Genomic DNA, 20,773 nt, shown 5'->3' on the forward strand with positions numbered 1-20,773 from the left:
ACAGTGCACCTTGGTCTACAGGCTGTTTAAGGCCTGCCCTAAGGGTGACATATATATTAAGAAGGAAGGTTTAGGCCTGACAAAAGGTTTACTTTGCCAGGTCAAAATGGCAGTTTAAAATTGCACACACACAGGCTGCAATGACAAGCCACAGGCATGTTTAAAAGGGCACTTAAGTGGGTACCACAATCAGTGCTTAATTTACATGCCCTGGGTACATGTAGTGCCAATTTACTAGGGCCTTACATGTAAATTAAATGTACGAATTGGGTGTAAGCCAATTGTACCATGTTTAAAGGAGAGAGCACATGCAATTTAGCAGTGGTAAAGTACAAAGAGTCCTAAAAGCTAAGAAAAAGGAGTTCAGAAAACAGGAGGAGGATGGCAAAAAGGACCAAGTACAACACTTCCTATATATATATATATATATATATATATATATATATATATATATATATATATAATACATACTTCGACGTAAATGACACACTACAGCATTTTGTGGCCAAATTGAGCCCTTTCACTTTGAATGTAAGTCCACTTCCCATCTTCATAACTAATATATTTATTTCTTGTTCTCTGCACCTGTCTTGTAAGCCCACTATATCTGTCCATACAGGATTCCCTAATCCTATTTTGCTTCTTCTCCCCCCAACAAATCTGTGTTTTTCCCCCCTGGCAGTTGCCAATGTTTTTGCTGATTACCGTTTTAATAATCATTAATATTTCCGGCATTCCAGGACTTTTTCTTCAAACATTCATTCTCCTCCCTTTCACTATTTCACCTCATGTTCAAGTAAGTATAAAACCGAGATGCACAATATTACCAATATAAATTAGTTTACCATGGAATTTCTCGAGTCTTCTATTGTTAGAGAGTTTTTATGTCTTTCATTTCTTTATGTGTTATTACACTCAAAAGATCGTCCTCTCCTTGTTGCCTTTTTATTCTATACTTGCCATTTCTCTCAGGCAGTCTGCCAGTCTCTTTGATGATGTTTGCTTCACTAGAAATTAGTCTTTCTCCTGAGTTTTTCACCCTTCTTTCTCAGATTTGACGATAGCCCTCACCTACTTAAAACTGGATACACATGGGAAAATTAATCATCAGTGGATTACTGTTTTGTAGAGTTCACCCACTATTGGGTGGAGGTATTTTCTTTTTGACAATTTGTTGTTGCTTAGTCTTGTAGGAAAAGCGCTTCGTCTCCTTGGTGGTTTCAGGGACCATTCCTTCTTGCTCTCCGTACTATGTGTTCCTTATGCTGGTAGCAAGATATTTTCACCATTATGTCTCTTGGTCTGGTTACAATTTGCTGTGTTTTGACTGCTTCTCCCTCTTTAAGGGCAAAGAAAGTGTATATATAGTCCATTATTTCAGGGTCCTCAGTCTCTTCCAAGACATTCCGAATCTATATGTCCTCTTTCCGGACTTGGTTTTCTAAATTTTCCACATTTGTCTTGAAACATTGTCATGCTGTTCTAAATTTCATTCTGAAATAAATTAGGTTTTGCTGCTTATCAATCGGACATCCCAAAGGCTTAGTGAGATGCTATATGGAGATTGTAGTGGTTTTTAGAAATTGAGGTACTCATTATGACCCTGGCCCATGGGTGCCTTCTCCGGGCCAGCGGCATACTACACACCACCGACCGTTCACTCCACAAAGTAAACTCTGGCCGTAACGCACCAGATGACAGGAAAACTCATTCCTGTCGCACTCAAACGCACCCCCACACCTACACACACCCATTCAGACACACACACACATGCCTGCACACACACACCCACCACAAACATACATATCTCACCAACACTCCCTCCCATCACAGTCGTCTCACCTACCTGTCAGGAACACACGGCAGCCACGTAATGGAGGTCATCAGGTAGGGAGCATGTGACGGCTGCCGCGTACCAGACTGTCACCGCCAGCGTTTGTCGTGATGACCCAGAGTCTCGATTGGCAGGAACGGTACCCCAATTGTTGGTGCACGGTGGTGCGAACCACCAATGGTTCACCGCCCTGCAGAGTCCGCCGTGCTCAATTGTGGCTTGCAATATGGCAGGTGGAGTCTTGACACAGTGGCAGTGCTGGGACCGCCTCTCTCCAATCCTTGGTCTGCCTGGCGGTGTTTGGAATTCTACTGTATTTTGGCGTTCTTCTGTGTGTGACTCGTAATGCGGCGGTCAGGAGACCGCCATCACTGGCGGTATTTCGGTGACCAGGACCGAAGCGCGTCAGTCTTGCTGAAATACCACCAAAGTGGTAATGAGGGCCTGAGTCTTTTCCATGTCTAGTCCTAGTGCGGGAGGGGTGTGAGATGAAGTATGATTGGTGTGCTTGTTGTGATGGAATGCGGGGAGATGGTGTGTTGGATGTTAGGTATTTCAAGATAGGGTGAGAACAAGAGAGCCCAATCAGTCATCTGGCCTTATTGTAATGAAAGGCAGAGAGTGATGATAAGAGACAGGGAAGAGGAAGCATTTTTTAAAGTAAGCACAGGTAGCTAATCTGAGATTTAAAGCAGGCACAAGGGAGGGCACTGGTTAGTCAAAGTAATACAAAAGAGAGCACACTGTTGCAGTAGGCAGATACCTGAGTTCCAGCAGGGGACTCAGATCACAGTAAGTAGACAGAAGGTAATTTGTATAACAAGTATAACATGTAGGTATATTGAGAGCTGATATAGGTGCTTACCGATTCACTCTAATTTTCAAAGAATGCGTTACTAGATTGCATACCTCTTCTGGTTTCCAACCACCTTATCAACCACATCTCATCTCACCCACCTTGGTATATTAGATATTGTAGACTTTTCTGGGTTCACATCTCGCTATGTGTACATTATTGATTTCAAATTTGAAAATATATTAATGGATGAAGGAAGGATTCTCTTTCCACCATCATTGCTTATGTTTAAGTGGTTGATATCCTGTATCCCAATTAGAAAGTATCTGAATACACAGCTCACACCAGTTACACACCCACCTTCTTTCAACCTCACTGCAACATTTTTACAATCTTTTTTTTTTGCCTTCTTTGCTTTTCCCTTCTTTCGCCTGCTTTTTGTGTGCCTTTGCCTTGCTTCACTCTCATTTTCATGGCTTTCTCCTTGCTTTTTCCCTCACTGCCAGTCCTGCCAGTTATCTCCCGCCTCCCACCTAGCCCGCCCACTGGCTCCCAGGACCTACTTAATGGAGGCCCCGGCTCGACCCCATTGAGCAGGTCCCAGGCCCAGCGTTCCCTGTGCTGCTGCATCGCTCTGTCTCCTGCCTTCTTGTTAACACTGTTTCTCCTAATTTACCCTGCTTGTACCTTTTCCTTGCTTTTCCCTCATTTTCACTGCTTTCTCCTCGATTTCCACCTCCCCCCCCCTGTTTTTGTGCAGCCTCCCCACCATTACCTCACTTCTGGATTTCTGAAGGGCCCTCAAGACCTGACTGTTAGAATAAGCCTCCAGGACCTGCAAGCACCTAGATACCCTATTGGATGATTAGATGCCCTTTACAATTCCTGATCGATTGACTAATTGATGCAAAATCAAGCCCTTCATATCACATATGACCTTCCTGGCCACCACCAAAGTTTTTGACCAAGGAAGGAAATTTCAAGCATGTGTCCCCTGTCTTTAAAGAACTGCATTGGCTCCCTCTCTCTGCCGGAATCCACTTGGAAGTGTGCTGTATGACCTACAAAGATCTAAATATAAATATGTATAAAGCCAACAATGAGCCTTGTCAAGAGGTCCGAAACCCAGTGGAAAGAGTAGGGTGAGTGAGATCTAGACATTTGCCTCTGGAATATCTCACATCTAAAGTAAAAATTAGTTGAATAAACGGATGAACATAATTTCATAAATAAGTTTGATAACACAAGCAGAAAACAGGGTCCAGAAAGAAGTTGCCGTGCAGGGATATACAGAATTTATACACCATACTATAACAAAGTTGATGTAAGGATTATTTGGTAAATTACCCCGGAAATATAGCCCTTGTAGGCCCAGAAAGGATCGATATACATTGTAGAAATGGTGGTTTTCATTACAAGCTTAATGGTTATGAATAGGGAGACCGATATTCTCCTCTTTACCCTTGTCTTCTTCCCTTCCTCCTCTTCACAGCCCTGCAATGTCTAATCAACCTCCATTACTCAGGCAGCTACCTCATTCATTCATGCCTTTTCTCACAACCAACATCTTACTACTAAAGTCCACTTACGAGCTTCACTAGGTCCTCAAAATCACATCAACATCTATGATCTGACCTCAGAAATCACTTCACGCAAAAAAGTGGAGGAGTAGTTGCCATTCACACATCTCTATCGACAAAGTCCAATGTCGACTCTAGAATACTCTTGTTCATTCACAGCTTAATTTATTTTAATTTCCAGATCTCCACCATGCAATCCTGCACTGATGATCTTGTCCTGAAAGCTGGCTGAATGACATAAGGGCAAAAACTCTCAAAGCCTGTGGCACATCACGATTATGGTTGCACAAATATTTAAGGAAATCCTCACTAATAGTTCAGCAGCCATCCTCAGCAGGGCTTCCACTGACCACTGCCCTGGAATCTGGTCTATTCCAAGATGAACTCTAAAATGCCTACGTGAAACTTTTTTTTTTAAATGGCACAACTCATTTGTCTCTTGACAATCACCCAAAATGCAATCGTCTTCTCCAAGATTCTGCACTGCTCAGAGCATTAAATCTGCACTAAATATTACATGAGGCAACATAAAATCTTGTGGACGCGAATGAAGTAGTGGAACATCTGCCACTGGACCTTTACGCTGCCTTTGCTAAAATAAATCATTGTACACTACTCTAGAGAGAGACTCAGTAGTATAGGAATACAAAGCACTGATTAGATTGCATTCCTGCCTCTTTAACAGATCCTTCATAATATTTAAGGCCTGTTTCTGCTCTCCTCTTTTTTCCTCGACAGCTGGAGATCCTTCAGGGTTTACTACTGCTCCCCTCCTTTTTACTGTCCACCTCAGACTATGGAGGTGCACGCCTGCAATCTGAACTATTATAACAAAGCCAGAGATGCACACATTACACTGAATCTTGCAAACCTGTCTCATCTTGATTCCTCCACCTTTGGCCACTGCCTCCTAGGTATTGTCCAATGTATGCTTATGAAACATCTCAAGCTAAACATGTCAAAAATAGAGATACGAGCCAGTGGTAATGTTAACAGCTTTCACCTGCCCACCTATCCAAAACAGCATAAACGACATCCCAACCAATCATGCCACATAAGGAATCGTAGCTTGATTATGGATGCAAAACTCTCCCTGAATCCTCAAGTGAATCAGGTGACAAGTGGATGTTTTACGAGAAGCATCCCTATATTGACTTTTCCCTTATCCTGATTTCCCACAAAGTGTACAAACTCTTCTCAACTTATTGCTTTCTCACCTAGACTATGTAACAACATATATCCCTCCCTGGACATCAACCTCACTCTCAAGGCACATATTTCCAAAAAGATAAACCAGCTGTTACCAGCTCTCTTCTCTAAAGGAAATCAAACCATTATTTCCAGAAAACATCTTCAGAACTGTTGCACTGGTACTCTTGCATCTTGATGGTGGTAAAGCCCTGCTTCATGGCCTTACAAACTCCACACAGGCACTCCTTAACAGCACCCTACATCCCGCAGCACGTCTCATCTTGGGCCTAAAGAAATGTGATCACATCACTCCCAATGTGATGGTTCCCCATTGGTTCCTCTTGCCAGACTGAACTATCCTTAAAACCAGCTGCATCGTTTAGAAGGCCACCGTGGGACATCATCAGACTAACGCCCAAGAAGTGTAAAAAAAGAAGAAAACAAGACAGCAAACCTTTTCCATGAATGCACCCAGGGCTGGCCTAGATCAACATCCCCATATTCATCTTGACAACCCATAAGCTGCTCCAGTTTAGAAAGAGTTAAGAACTCACCTCTTCAAGAACAGTACATCTCAATGCATTAACCGTCCACAACTCCGCTTCCTCTCTTAATACTTGCTGACTTTATACTTGCATTTGACCATGTACAATGCTTTGCAGCCTTTGGCTAGGTTGACACTATAGAAATATCATAAGCGTACATATACATCCCTCAATGTGATTCAGAAGATACAGTGAATTTACATCACAGCTGTGAGACAACATGCTAATCTTAATATCCAGAGTCACTCTTTCCCTTCCTGGTTCTCTTCCCTTAGCACCAGCTGTGTACTTACCATCAAATTAGAGCTCTTCCATCTAGGCTGGCTCTACTCTTGACCTCCCTTTCTTCAAAAAATCTTGCACTGGTTTAAACTTACTTGCAGTCCAAGTTGTTCAGATATGGAACTCAAACTCTGCTAAAATAAGAATAATTGACAACCGTCTTGGAACCCTGGTTCTTTCCACGCACTTTTAGTTAACTCCTAAATATTAGTGTTTGTATCGCCATTTGTAACTCTATCTAATCTCAAACTTTCCTTCAACAACTCATACTTATGTCAGTGATGCTGCTGAAGCATGCATACAGTACATTTCCAAACCATGTACAACTTCATCCAGTACACCTCTTACATAGGTCTATCTACAACAGACTCCTTGTTGAACGGAGCGCTCCATGGGGCAATTGCATATGATGCAAATGAGAGCACTAAGTAACCCCATCGGGGGTATGAAGCAATACATAAATGCTACAATACAATGTAATTCCTCTGATCTTCATCAAACCCTCACCTAAATATATTGTCTAGCAGTGACAGAGATAGGTTTTACCATATTGATTTTATGTTATGATTTTACAATACAGGTAGCAAATACTGTATGCATTCAACAATTCAGAGTCAGCTTCAAAGGGCTCACATTGCTGGTATGGCTCCTGTCTTAATTAATTCAATGTGCTTCAAAGCAGATAAGGGTATTGGAGCCCACTTGTACTACCCTCGGTCCGGTGTGTTGTTGTAAAACAACATCCCCTCATGACATGATAAAATAAAGTTTAACAGAATTACTGTTTGATTATAATTGGAAAAACAGATAACATTAGGATGCATGCTGGGTTAAGTGCAGTAGGCATTGATGTATGAGAGTAAAGATGATTGTGTAGAAAATGAACAAACGCTTACATACGTATATGTACAAAGTCAGAGTTAATTTCTGTAAGTAATAAGTGCTTTCCCGGGTGAACTACAAAGACTTGTGAATTTGTTGCTGTATGATATGCATCTGTAATAATCTAGCAAGCTCCTGTAGATGTTCTTTACAAGTGTCCTGATCTGTACCACAAGCGTACAGATGTAGATGAGCCTACAGATACTCATTTGTATTTAAACTGGAATTCATGTCACCCACACCACTCTAAACTCAGCATCATTTACAGCCAAGCACTTAGAATAAAACACATCTGCAGCAATGAGGACATCTATCGGAGCTTGAAAAGTTGTCAACAAATTGGCAAGTCTGCAGTTACCCAGAGAAGCGCTTATTTGGAATACCAACAGCAGAAAGAAAAGTGACAGAATCCCATATGTAGTTGACTATCATCCATCAGCTTCCAGCTACGGAAACATAATGCAAAAAACATTTCCCTTATTATCCACTGCAAACTGGAAAAGGTTTTGCCAGTCATTGCTTATCGCAGAGCTCCCAATTTATGATCTCTTGTTGTGAGAGCTGAACTCAAGCAAGCTGCAACACACGCAGGGGTTCACTGCTGTGATTCTAAAAGGTGTTTCACATGTGAATACCTTTCACAAACATCATCAGTAACTAGTTCTGTTACGAGAAGGACCTATGGAATAAGACAGGATCTTATATGTTGCTCTACATGCATCATTTATGTGATTCAGTGCCAAAACCCAAGCTGTAAAAACAAGTAGGCCAGACAGTGAATGACCTCCATACATTATTCAGGAACTACAACCCACAATAAGAACCACAAATCAGCAATAATTTTAAAGAAACTTGACCAGCTTATAGGCAATAATTTTTTTGTGGACCATTTGCTATCAGATTGGAAGATTTTCTTTGTGGATCATGACTTATGTGAAGAACTACTGGACCCTATAGAATACTTCTGGATGTGCCATTTAACATCATTGCATCCACATGGACTGAACACACTGGCAATACCACCTGATTACTGCCTATCTCAAGCGATCTCAGGACCGCATGATGCTTAATGAAGATCCAACAGTGTCATCAGTGCAGCCACTGAGCAAACAATCTTGTACTACCTGAAGAAAGTGGAAGACGAAACGTTTAAGTGACAATATATTTTTGCTTTTTGGTGACTCCAACTGTTTGAGTCACGTATGCATGCTCCGTAAGATCTTCAGGAAGCTCCCAATCAACACCAGAAGGACCATCACTCAAGCCCTCTTCACCAGCATGCTGGACTACGGTAACGCTCCCTAAGTAGGAAGCACTGCAGTCTTCAGAGACTACAGACAATACAAAACTCAGTGACAAGACTCATACTTGACCTTCCCAGACCGACTCACATCACCCCGCACCTCAAGAAGCAACACTTGATCCAGAAAAGATGCCAGGTCAAGATGTTGACCCATGCATACAAATCTGTGCACAATGAAGGGCCAGCATACATCAACAAACTAATGACATTCCACCAACAGACCAGACACCTGCGACCCACCTCCCTTTTCCATGCAGACACCAGCTGGATCCGCTGATCCAACAGTGGAGGACACTCCTACTCTCACCTGGCGTCCAAAGCCTGAAATTAGCTTCCCCTGCACCCCAGGAACGCCGCATCGTTCCAGGAATTCAGAAAAAGACTCAAAATCTGACTGTTCGAATGAACAGAGCACAGTGAAGCAGCTAGCAGCTTAAGTGCCTTGAGACCCTCTCGGCTGATTATCCACACTTTATAAATCCTGACTGATTGATCAATCGGTTGACTACATAATCATTATGGTGATGCATTGTACAGTAGAAAAATAACTAAGTTAATTTACAGGAGCATTAAAACAGAGTCATTTTTATAAAAAGTGTTTGCCTGCAGGAATTAACCAATCAAAAAGAAAAATTGCACTTTCAGCTATTTGCCCCTCTCAGCAAAGTAGTGTAAATTCTGGATGCAGTTTATAGGTTACCTTGCAAGTGCACTAGAGATTATATACTTCATCATTAGACCTTACCTGGATTCCACAGGTATGAACCATAAATTTTTGTTCATGCCAAATACTTGCTGGAGGTTCCGCCGAATGCCCAAGTGGAATGCATTTTTATCTGGGCCATTATGAAATACTGGAGGTGAAAAAGCTTCTAAAATGGGAAGAGAGAAAAAGAAATTACATGTACATTTCTGTCTGATATACAACACTATTGTTGAGGCAAGCAAGCATACACCTGGGTACTTATTTAAGGGAAGTGGAAGTAGTGCGCTTCAAAATGAAAGAGGGCCAGCCCCTGCTTTCGATCAATAACTACATGTCTACATTACTAACTTAAAATTGCAAGCCCTACTGAGAAATGTCTGCATTCAGAACACAAGCCCAGAAGGTGCCAGCCGGGATCAGAGGCTGGAAGCAGGCAGTGAGGCAAACAGGGACAAGGCCTATGGCATCCAAAGTATAGCAGGTGAGCTAGTCACACAGGAAGCGGGTGGTGGTGAACATGTGGGGTAATGAGGGAGGACCTCCCACCAAAATCGCATATATTATACTAGTATCGGAACAACATGACAGCTGCAGAGCAGAAAGATGTTAGGGCTAATGCATTTTTTTGGACAGTCTGCAATGCATTTTTTTTAAATAAACACACTGGGAGTAGAGAGGGGAGAAGCAGGTGGGGTACGAAGCATCACTGAGTGGAGAGAAGGATATGGGTAGGGGAAAGGAACACAAAGTACATAAGGGAGACCATAGGAATACACATGCTTTGTACACATGCACATTGTAGAGTGCTTAACCAAATTAAACAAGCATTGGCAAAGCCAATAGGTCTCGCGTATACAAGAGCTATTGGCTTTGGCAATGTGTTTTTGCCATGTTGTACATCATTGTGGCCACTGTCCAGCATGGCTGAACGTTAGTGACATGGAGTGTTGTAGAGAGGAGTGGGGGAGTAGCGCGGAGGAGAGTAGAGTTCAATGATTCAGTGGCAGAGTGTCTTGTGTCATGGAGTGGCTTGGGGTGCAGCGGGTTTCCGTGGTCTGAGGTAGTGGGGTGGATTAGAATAGAGTGGGGAGGATTGAATTTGGAGAATGGTGTGATGGATTCAATGGAGTGGGCCGGATTGAAATGGGATGAGGTGGATTGGAGTGGTGTGATTATATTGGATTGGGGTGGGTGGATTGGATTGGGAGGTTCTGAGTGGAGTGAATTGGAGTCGGCGGATTAGACTGGACTGGAGTGGGGAGGATTGGAGTGGACTGGAATGAGCTGAATTGGACTGGAGTGGGGGATGGGAATGTGGTGGGTTGGGTTGAGTGGGGTGGATTTGATTGGTGTGGGTGGACTGGATTTGTGTGGGATGGATTGGACTGGTGTGGGATGGGGTGGGCTGAATTAAGGTGGTTTGGAATGGGGTGAATTGGTCAGAAGTGGGTGGACTAAGGTGGGTTGTATTGGATTGGAGTGTGGTGGGGTACGGTGAATTGGATTGGAGTGGGATGGACTGGAGTGGGGTGGACTGAACTGGAGTGGGGTGGTTCGAATTGGATTAGAGTGAAGTGGTGTGGATTAGAGTAGAGAGGGGTGGATTGAAGTAGAGTGGGTGGATTGAAGAAGAGTGGGTGGATTGGAGAGAAGTGGGGTGGACTGAAGTAGAGTGTGTACGGTTGATTAAGAGTGGGTGGATTGGGGTAAAGTGGATAGGCTTGAGTGCATTGGAGTGGGGTAGACTGGATGGGGTGGATTGTAGTGGGGTGCATTGGGGTGGGTTGTATTGGACTGGTTGTGGTAAGGTGGATTGGAGTGAGGTGGAATGCAATGAGGTGGGGTGGATTGGACAGGGGTGGGGCAAACTGGATGGGGTCAGGTGGATTGGAGTGGGGTGGACTGGACTGGAGTGGGGTGGTTTGGACTAGAGTGGGATGGATTGGAGTGGGGTGGATCAGATTGATTGGAGGGGGTGGATTAAGGTGGTGTGAGATGGATTGGAGTGGAGTGGATTAAGGGGAACTGGATTGGACTGGGGTGAATTACTGTGGATTGGATTTGGAGTGGGATGGACTAGGGTGAGGTGGGTGGACTGGAGTGGAGTGGATGGACTGGGTTAGATTTGATTGGGGTGGGCTGGATTGGGTTAGATGGGACTGGGGTGGATGGGATTTGAATAGATTAGGTTGGAGTGGGTTGGGCTGAGTTGCATTGGATTGGACTATGGTGGTTTGGAGTTGGGTGGGTCAGACTGGTGTAGGATGGGTTGGATTGTAGTGGGTTGGATTGGAACTGAATGGGTGGATTGTGGTGAATTGGAGTGGGATAGATTGGATATGAGTGGGGTAGATTGGATTGGATTGGTCTGGATTGGTGTGGATTGGTGTGGGGTAAATTGTGGTGGACTGGAATGGAGTGCATTGGGATGGAGTTGGGTGAATTGGGATGGAGTGGGGCAGATTGTTTTGGATTGGAGTGTGGCAGACTATTTTGGTTTGGAGTGGGGCACACTGGAGTGGGCCAGATTATTATAGATTGGAGTGTGGCAGAATGTTTTAGACTGGAATAGGGCAAATTGGAGTGAGGTGGGAGGATTGGAGTGTGGTAGACTGGAGTGGATCAGGCTGAGTGGTGTGGAATGGGGCATACTCCACGATTATGTGTTAAAGTATAATTTCGAAAATTACTCATAAGAAAGAAACAATGTTGCTTGCAATAAATAGAGCAAGATAACTGTCATTGTTAGAGAACAGCAGCCATGTGCAAAACAAAACATGAGTGCAAATTGAGAAAAGAAGACTTAGCAAAATAAAAAGAAAGTTAACTATAGAAAATACAACTTTTCTTTTTATTTTGTTCTGCTCAGCACGTTTTTGCCAGTCATGCGCCTTGAGTTTGCAAGGCACGAGAAGCTTAAAAAAAAAAAGAAAATGAGTGCAAAGTAAGAAAAGAAGACTTGGCAAAATAAAAAAAATGAAAAGTTAATTATTGAAAATACAAGCTTGCAATTTTGTGTGTCCTGCTGGGCACGTTTTAGCTAGCCGCGCACCTTCTGTTTGCAGGGCACTAGAAGTAAAAAGAAGAAACTGGTACCTCAATCAAATCGGGAGCAGTGGGCGGTACTGATTAAGCTAAATCAATCAGTGCTTGGTCCCTGCTCCACGGACGGGAATGGAAATGATGATTATGGCCTCCAGTGATGAATTACGAGGTTGTAAAGAAGAGTACCACACAAGCCAACAAATGGTAACCCAGGGGTGGGCTCCAAGCCCTTTTTTAACTACAAGTCAGGCTCCCTAGCGATACATATGCACTAGTGCATGCTATCTCAGGCTCGACCCAAAAAAGTAGCATCTTAAAAGGGAGCAGTGGAAGGACACAAGTAATGGGTCCTTTCGCCAGTGAAGGGACCAACACCAGAATAGGAAGGATAACTGATGGGAGTTGACGAAGCAGCAGAGTGACAATAAAGCCAATCAATGGTAAGCAATCGTCAGGCTCTTGGTTCACTATAAGATAAAAATGTGTCTCACAACATGACCGTTTTAGGCAAGAACTAAAAATCAGTGCGTCTCAGTGTGGTCATATAATGGTGGTTGTAAATAAAATGATGGGTAACAGGCATGGAAGAAAAAAGTGCAGCAGATAAAGTAAGAAAAAAAAAGTAACCTACAACTGCAGCATGGCATTCTCAACAATAATTTGAAAAAAAATGTATCGTACAAATACAGAAAGGTCAGTTGAGATGTGCTTATGTGCAACTTGCCTCTTTCTGTGCCTATGCCTGTGCCTTTTTACATTAACCAAGCTTGCAATGCTGCAGTGCAACAGACACCACAGATTACGAATGCTGTCAATGCAATGTTCTGTGCTACTCATGGTTTCCCTAATGTGACTGCGGCAACATAGTGTGACTGCGGCAATATTTTGTACACATGTGCCATCTGTTGCGCCCAGGACCACTGAGCAAATCTTTTGCACCAGGAAAATGCAACACAGGATCAATTTGCAGATGGCATGCGATGCAGACCTGATAATCACACACTGCTGTGCACCAGTTTCCTGAATCCATCCACATCTCCAAGAATACCACCAACCTATGTTCAATGGAGACATACGATCCGCTTGGGCCATGACTATTGGGTGAGTACAAGCTACACACACACTCTCTCATGAAAGGTCAGGACCTGCAATACGACTGAGAGTGTGTTCCTAGTGTTAAAGGGTCGTTTCCCATGCTTTCATCAAATCACATCACACTGGGAGTGCCTTGGCATGACCCACATAAGATGTGCAATGTGATACTCGTTGCTTGTGTGCTGCCAGTGGAGGGAATGAGGTTAATTAAAACTCAAGTGATAATGAAGAGACATAGGGGGTCATTCCGACCCTGGCGGCAAAAACCGCCAGGGCCGGGGACCGCGGGAGCACCGCCAACAGGCTGGCGGTGCTCCTTTGGGCATTCTGACCGCGGCGGTACAGCCGCGGCCAGAAACTGAAAGTCGGCGGTGTACCGCCGACTTTCCGCTGCCCATGGGAATCCTCCATGGCTGCGCCGCCATGGGGATTCCGACCCCCTCACCGCCATCCTGTTCCTGGCGGTTTCGACCGCCAGGAACAGGATGGCGGTGAGGGGTGTCGTGGGGCCCCTGTGGCCCAATGGCATGGGCACTGCAGGGGCCCCCGTAAGAGGGCCCCACTTTGAATTTCAGTGTCTGCTCAGCAGACACTGAAATTCGCGACGGGTGCCACTGCACCCGTCGCACACCTTCCACTCCGCCGGCTCCATTCGGAGCCGGCTTCATCGTGGAAGGCCGTTTCCCAGTGGGCTGGCGGGCGGCCTTTTGGCGGTCGCCCGCCAGCCCAGTGGGAAACCCAGAATGACCGCCGCGGTCTTTTGACCGCGGTACGGTCTTCTGGCGGTCCCAGCCAGGCCGGCGGCTACCGCCGCCGGCCGGGGTCAGAATGACCCCCATAGATTGGACAGGATGAACAAAAGGGTCAACAACACCAGGATGCCACTTTTGACCCAACGGCAGCCAGCCTCACCCTGTTTGGCTGAGTATCATGCTAATGCCCACTGCAGGGATGGCAGCTTCAAGAGTTGCTTCAGCAAGGGCAGCTGCAGGGGAACACCAAGAAGGAAACCCAACTGGTTCTTAATCCTCGTGACTGGTGTGAGGGCACCATGCTTCATATTTAGCTGAAGCTCCAAGGAGGTTCCCTCTGATATTCCCTGGTTAATGTCTGTGGAAAAAAGGTTTGGTAGCCAATATTGTGATTTCTGCATATCAATATTTCCAGTGGTGGCAGAAGCAGAGGTTAGGCAACTGGGGAAATGCAAGCAGGTGCAGGAGGTTTTGTGGTTTAGAGGTGATGGTAAATATCTGAGGTGGTGCAGGGGTGCATCAGAGGGCACAGCCAGTGCAGGGAGTGTTGTAGATGTCCTAGCTAGTATACAGGTGATGTAGGAGGACCAAGCCAGTGCTGCTGCTGGAGTGGTAGTGGTTGAGGCTGCAACAGGAACTGGTACTCTCCTGGATCCTCAGGAGGATGGTGAGGCATAGCTGGTTGATGGCTGTTCACAATCTGCACCCTCCTCTTATGCAGTGTTCCATGCAAGGGGAGCAGCTGATCAGTCATCTGCTACTGTGTAATCAGAGGACGCAGCAATATATATACACCGGACAGTGATGTGATGATCTGACATGGTTTACGGTGCTTAAGTATTAGTAATGAATGAAGGGGCGTGGCTGGGCCGGGCAAGATGGCGGCCGCTTAATACATCGGCTCCCGAGGGGCCCAATAATTATCTGCAAAAATTAACCCCATCCCTTGACCATCCCTCGGAGTGCCGCGCATCGGGGGTCACTGGAATAGAGAATAGTCAGCAGAAGGGATTCCCGTTCGCCGGGATCCCTCAGGAGGTGAGCTGTGGAGCGTCACGGACGGGGCCCAGAGAGAAACTGGAGCTGGGGGCTCGAGTGCCGGTCTAACCGGTGACGCCGCTGAGCTGAGGAGGAGCAGCGCCGGCTACGCGGCCCCACTTGATAGGGAAAGGAGGCACGTAGCTCCGGGTGGAGGAGCAGAGGGCGCGGTCGGCCCCTGCGAGCTGGGGAAGCGGCGTGCTACACTCTGATGGAGCGGTGGAGGCGGTCGGCGCTAGGCCAGCGGGACCCAGATTTTTCGCCAGAGAAGAAGAGCGGAGGCCCCCAAACACCTCTGGCCCTGCTGGCTCCCACGAGCGCCGGGGTGAGAAGAGTCGGGCACCCGGGAAGAGCCCCCTATGAATCCGACTTCACCGTGAGGCCTAGACTCAGCTACAAATTGAGAGCACCAGATGGGGCACGCCAAAGAGACATTGGACAAGACATTAGGCTCTCTGCAAAGATAATAGGGGCTGAGTGGACGACGAGTTTGTCGAGTGCGAAGCGGATCAGGGCCTAGCGCTACACCTGGCGCCAATTCTTAGAAGAGGTCATATCCGGGCCTGGAGGGCCTCAACAAAGGGACAGTGCAAACTTGAGAACACGTTTTGTATGAACCCCTCAGGAGGAGAGCTGTGGAGCGTCGCGGCTGGGGCCCAGGAAGAAAATTGAGCTGGGGCTCGAGTGCTGGTCTCCCTGGTGACGGTGAGGAGACGCTGCGCCACGGAGCTGAGGAGGTACGGAGCCGGTTGCGCAGCCCCTTGATGGGGGAGAGGGCGCATCGCCCCGAGCGGAGGAGCGGCAGGTTCAGTTGGGACCTGCGGACCGGGGAAGCGGCGTGCTGCGCTCCGCCCGAGCGGTGGAGGCGAAGTCCCACCCGGGTGGACCGTGCGATCGGCGCTGGGCCTGCCTGACCCAGACTTTTCACCAGTGAAGAAGAGCGGAGGCCCCCAAACATCTCGGGCCCTACTAGATCCCTCGAGCACCGGGGTAAGAGGAACTGGACACCCGGGAAGGGTCCTCTATGAATCCGACTTTACTGCGAGGCCTAGACTCAGCTACAAGTTGAGAATAGCTGATGGGGCACACCGACAAGACATCGGAGAAGACATTAGGCTCTATGCCAGGTTAGGGGGGCCCCGTAGACGATGAGTTCATCGAGTGCGAAGCAGAGTTGGGCCTAGGCTACACCTGGCGTCAATTCCTGGCAGGGGGCATGTCCGGGCCCGGGGGACCTACACGATGGGACAGCGCAAATTCGAGAACACGTTTTGCATGAACAACTGGGGTAACCAACGGAGGATTTACCGGGCACTTCCGCGCTAGTAAAAGAACCTGAACTGAAGGCACTGGATCTAGAGGTAAAAGGGTCCGGCGGAGGTGTGGCTGTGGCCACAAGCACTGTTAAGATCCCGGGCTCCGGGCCACTCTGGGCTGACGACCTCTAAGGGCTGGCGCGGGAGTAAAGCGATGGAGCGCACCACTAACACTGATCACGGTGGAGGGGACCTGCGAGACCTCACGCAAACCAAAGTACAAGATACCCTAGATAAAATACTGGGTGCAATTGAGGACACAAAAGCAACCTTGAAGCATAACATCAATCAGGTGGCGGTGGAAATGGGCTTCCTGCGTGCGGATCACCAGAAGCTTGTTGATAGAGTCAAGGAAACGGAGACCACGCTTGCGGACATTACACCAAGACAAAAAGACCTAGAAGCCTCGGTACTGAGCCTCACGGACAGAGTGATGCGCCTGGAGCGCAGGACAGAAGATGCAGAGGGAAGGAATCGAAGGAACAATGTAAGAGTGGTAGGGCTCCCGGAAGGAGCAGAAGGCACAAATATGCTAGAATGTCTTGAGGAATGGCTGCGCACTGTGGTAGCACCGGGACAATTGACACCATTCTTTACGTTAGAGAGGGCACACCGAGTCCCCTCCAGACCCATGGCACCAGAAAGACCGCCCCGCGCAGTGGTCGCCAGGTTGCTCCACTACAAAGACAGAGACATTCTGCTCCAGAGAGCCAGAGAGGCAGGACCATTTAAGGTGGCAAATGGAGAAGAAACTCTTTTTCCAGATTTTACCATGGACGTCCAACTTAGGAGAGCGTCATTCATGGCGGTGAAGAGAGCAGAGCGGCCTACGAAATCGGACAACACTGAGAGAGTGACGCGGGGAGCATCCTGGGGGCGGTGTCGCTGGACCCGCTTCCGGTCCAGATCGACAAAATCACAGAGGGAGTCTGAGAGGACAGAAGCCTTGAGAGTGGCAGCTGCTGTGGGCAGAGAAGCATCCCCTACAGGGAGCAACGAGAGAGATTCAGATGGCACGACAGCTTCATCAGCGGAGGGCTCCGGCTGCTCCGGGCGACCTCTGAGGGTGACTCCACAAACAGCAGATGATTGGGGTAACCGCATTCGACCTGGTCTGGTGATGGGGCACACAGAGTACTTAGAAGGCCCTGACGGGCATGGACCCACCCACCCCCCTGCCGGCTTCTCGTCCACTCAGTTAGACTGGCGAGAACTATATTCACTCTAATGAAAAAGTTGCACTTTTGCACTGGTTATTTGGGCTACCTACATTTTCGGAGGTGCCCTGGGAAAGGGGAGTTGGGATTTTCAATTTTAAGTTTTGATGGCACCTGGGGGCAACAGATTATACCTGAGCAACCAAGAATAACGGATGGAGGGATGTGGAGTACCGGGGGTGGTAGGTTAGGTCAACCCTCTTTGATGCTTTTAAATGACAGACTATAGTTTTCCAACGTGGAACATCAGAGGGATGGGGTCACCAGCTAAAAGACACAGAATACTATCTTATCTAAAGAGGAGAGGCATACATGTAGCGGAGAGGGCAGGTGTTCACTACCAAATGCTCCGCATATACGAGGGGGGCACTGGTTTGGGTGCGGGCAGGTGTCCCCTTTGAGGTGGTCTCTACTGACATTGATCAGGAGGGTAGGTTTGTATTGGTGGAAGGGAAACTCCACGGGACCCCATTGGTGCTGGGAAGTATTTACGCCCCCAATCAGGACCAGATTCCCTTTATGCAGCGCTTGTCGAGCCGTCTCACACACCAGCAGCACCGGGAGTTACTGCTGGGGGGGGGGGGGAACTTCAATAGCATTACGAACATAGATTTGGACCACTCCATCCCGCCATTACCCGGAGCAGCGGTCCATAAAGCAGCACCCAGAGGACAGGGATTACTCATATTTTTCAGGGCTACACCACATATACACCAGGATAGACAGAGTGTTGTGCTCAGCTGCCCTAGCACGGGTAATGACCCACTCTGAATACTTGGGACGTACAACATCTGACCACAATCCCCTATTACTCAACTGGAGAGTGGTAGAGGATAGGCCCCCCATACCGTTATGGAGATTAACACCTGCCGCACTTGAAGACCAAGCATACAGGGAGGCGCTACGTTCATTCCTGATAGACCACATTAAAATTAATAAAGGGTTAGGCACTACTAGACATATAGAGTGGGAAACACTTAAGGTAGCGACGAGAGGTTACTGTATAGGGTAAACGGTGGGGATTAAACGCACCCTAGAGCGCGAACTAACCAAACTAGAGGTAACCATACATGAGGCAGAAAAGGCAGGGAGCCAAGGCACACCGAACCAGGAAGAATATATGCAGGCAAGGAGGACCCATTCCCAGGTAGAAGAACAGCTCAGGTGCCACTGCACACAGAAATATTTAGCATCGATACAAACTGAAGAGGGTAGGGCAGGTAAGCTGTTAGCCTGGCTGGTAAGACCGGGAGGGGAGGGATCCCCCATCGTGAGCATTCAGGATATAAAAGGCGAGCATAGATTCAGACCATGCCCTATAAACGATGCCTTTAGGGACTATTATACATACTTGTACCGGAGCACCAACCAGATAGAGGAAGGGCGACTAGATACATTTCTACGACCGCTCCCACTGGCTGTGCTGGCGCACGAAGGGAGGGATGAACTGAGGGGACCGGTGACAATAGAAGAGGTAAGGGAGGCTATCACACAGCTGGCCCCTGGGAAGACAGCTGGCACAGATGGTCTCCCAATGGACTTTTACAAAAAATACATGACACTGTTGGCGCCCCAGCAGGTAGAACTATATGCAGAAGCGCTGGCGCCGGACGACTGCCGGACTCTCTCAGAGAGGCACTGGTGGTGCCCCTACCCAAATTGAAATCAAGCGAGGCATCAGTCACTGATTTTCGCACGCTATCCATGCTGAATAGCGATTTTAAAATCCTCAGCAAAGTCCTGGCTAATCGATTGCTCCAGCATATATCAAGGCTGATCCACGCGGACCAGAATGGGTTTGTCCCAAACCGTAGTACGTCACTGAACCTCAGACGCCTCTTTGCCATATTGCAGATGCCAAATACGGAACGACCCCCAACTGGTGCGCTAATAGCTATTGACTTTGAGAAAGCTTTTGACTCAGTCAGATGGGACTATTTACGAACAGTGATGCTTAGGATGGGGCTAGGGGAAGATTGGGTGAGATGGGTGGACTTGTTATATACATCCCCACTGGCACGAGTAAGAACTGGGAAGACGATCTTAGAACCTTATCCAATACATAGAGGCACCAGGCAGGGTTGTCCACTGTCACCATTATTATTTGCCCTGGCTATTGAGCCCTTGGTGGCACATTTTCGGCTGGAAGGAGCGGGCAGGGAGGTAGAATGGGAACAAACTGAGCGCATAATCTCACTTTATGCCGACGATGTCCTGATTTATCTTAGGGACGGGGAGACGGGACTGCCCTGGGCACTGCAAATATTGGACTGCTTCGGGAATATGTCCGGGCTTCGACTTAACAGGAGCAAAACTTTTGTCTTCCATATCACAGCAGGGTTGGTCCGCCCATCCTCATGCCCTCGGGATATGGTGTGGGCTCCACAAACCATCAAATACTTGGGGGTACAGGTGTACCACGATGTTAAAGATCTTCGAGATGGGAACCTGGGAAGGGCACTCTCTTCCCTTCGGACCTCAGTTAGATTCTGGCTGACGTTGAAACTACTGATAATGGCCAGGATATCGCTATCTAAGATGGTCATGTTACCCCGCCTCCTTTACTATTTTGTTAACCTCCCGTTGACGATCCCGGCATCGTGGTTCAGGGAGTTGAATGCCTTGCTCAGGGAACTGGTATGGGACGGAGGTCGAAGGCGCACAGCGCTAGCAATACTCTACAGGCCAACTCTAGAGGGTGGACTTCGTGTCCCAGACTTTGAATCCTACTACTTGGCATGCCAGTTACAGTGGGTCTCCAGGTGGATGGCAGGAGGAAGCCGACTGGACAGATGTGTCACGAGCGGCGAAATGAGCTGAGATGACATCATAGCACAGATGATACACCGGAAGGTGGACTACAAGAAAAAAGTAGAATGACGAACGTGGCACTGGTCTGCTGGAGATGTACAGGACGGGTGGGTGTAGGACCAACTTACTCACCTGGAATACCATTATCAGTACTCCTGTTGGAATCGAAGGGCGGGGACCGAAAGGGAGCCGGACTAGGCACATGGGCAAAAGCAGGAGTAGAGACAACTGGGGACCTCTTTAGCACTGGGGTTTTGAGGACATTCACTGATTTGATGGAAAATTGGGGGGGTACCGAGTGGGCAGTTTCTCCTGTACCAGAGACTAATACATAATTTAATGAAGCACTGGGACACGGTAAACGCGGAACCTGCCACCCA

The 20,773-nt window shown here is 47.4% G+C and overlaps 1 protein-coding gene across 1 annotated transcript in view; it reads right to left on the bottom strand.

Annotated features, from left to right (window-relative positions):
• The window catches only part of ZDHHC15 (zinc finger DHHC-type palmitoyltransferase 15), a 170,868-nt gene that overhangs the window by 23,628 nt on the left and 126,467 nt on the right, over positions 1 to 20,773 (bottom strand). The window contains exon 9 of the mRNA XM_069211028.1: positions 9,159 to 9,285. Coding sequence (XP_069067129.1) covers positions 9,159 to 9,285 — 127 coding nt within the window. The remainder of the gene's footprint in view (positions 1 to 9,158; positions 9,286 to 20,773) is intronic.

Source organism: Pleurodeles waltl, chromosome 2_1, assembly GCF_031143425.1.
Source record: "Pleurodeles waltl isolate 20211129_DDA chromosome 2_1, aPleWal1.hap1.20221129, whole genome shotgun sequence".
NCBI classification, from domain to species: Eukaryota; Metazoa; Chordata; class Amphibia; order Caudata; family Salamandridae; genus Pleurodeles; species Pleurodeles waltl.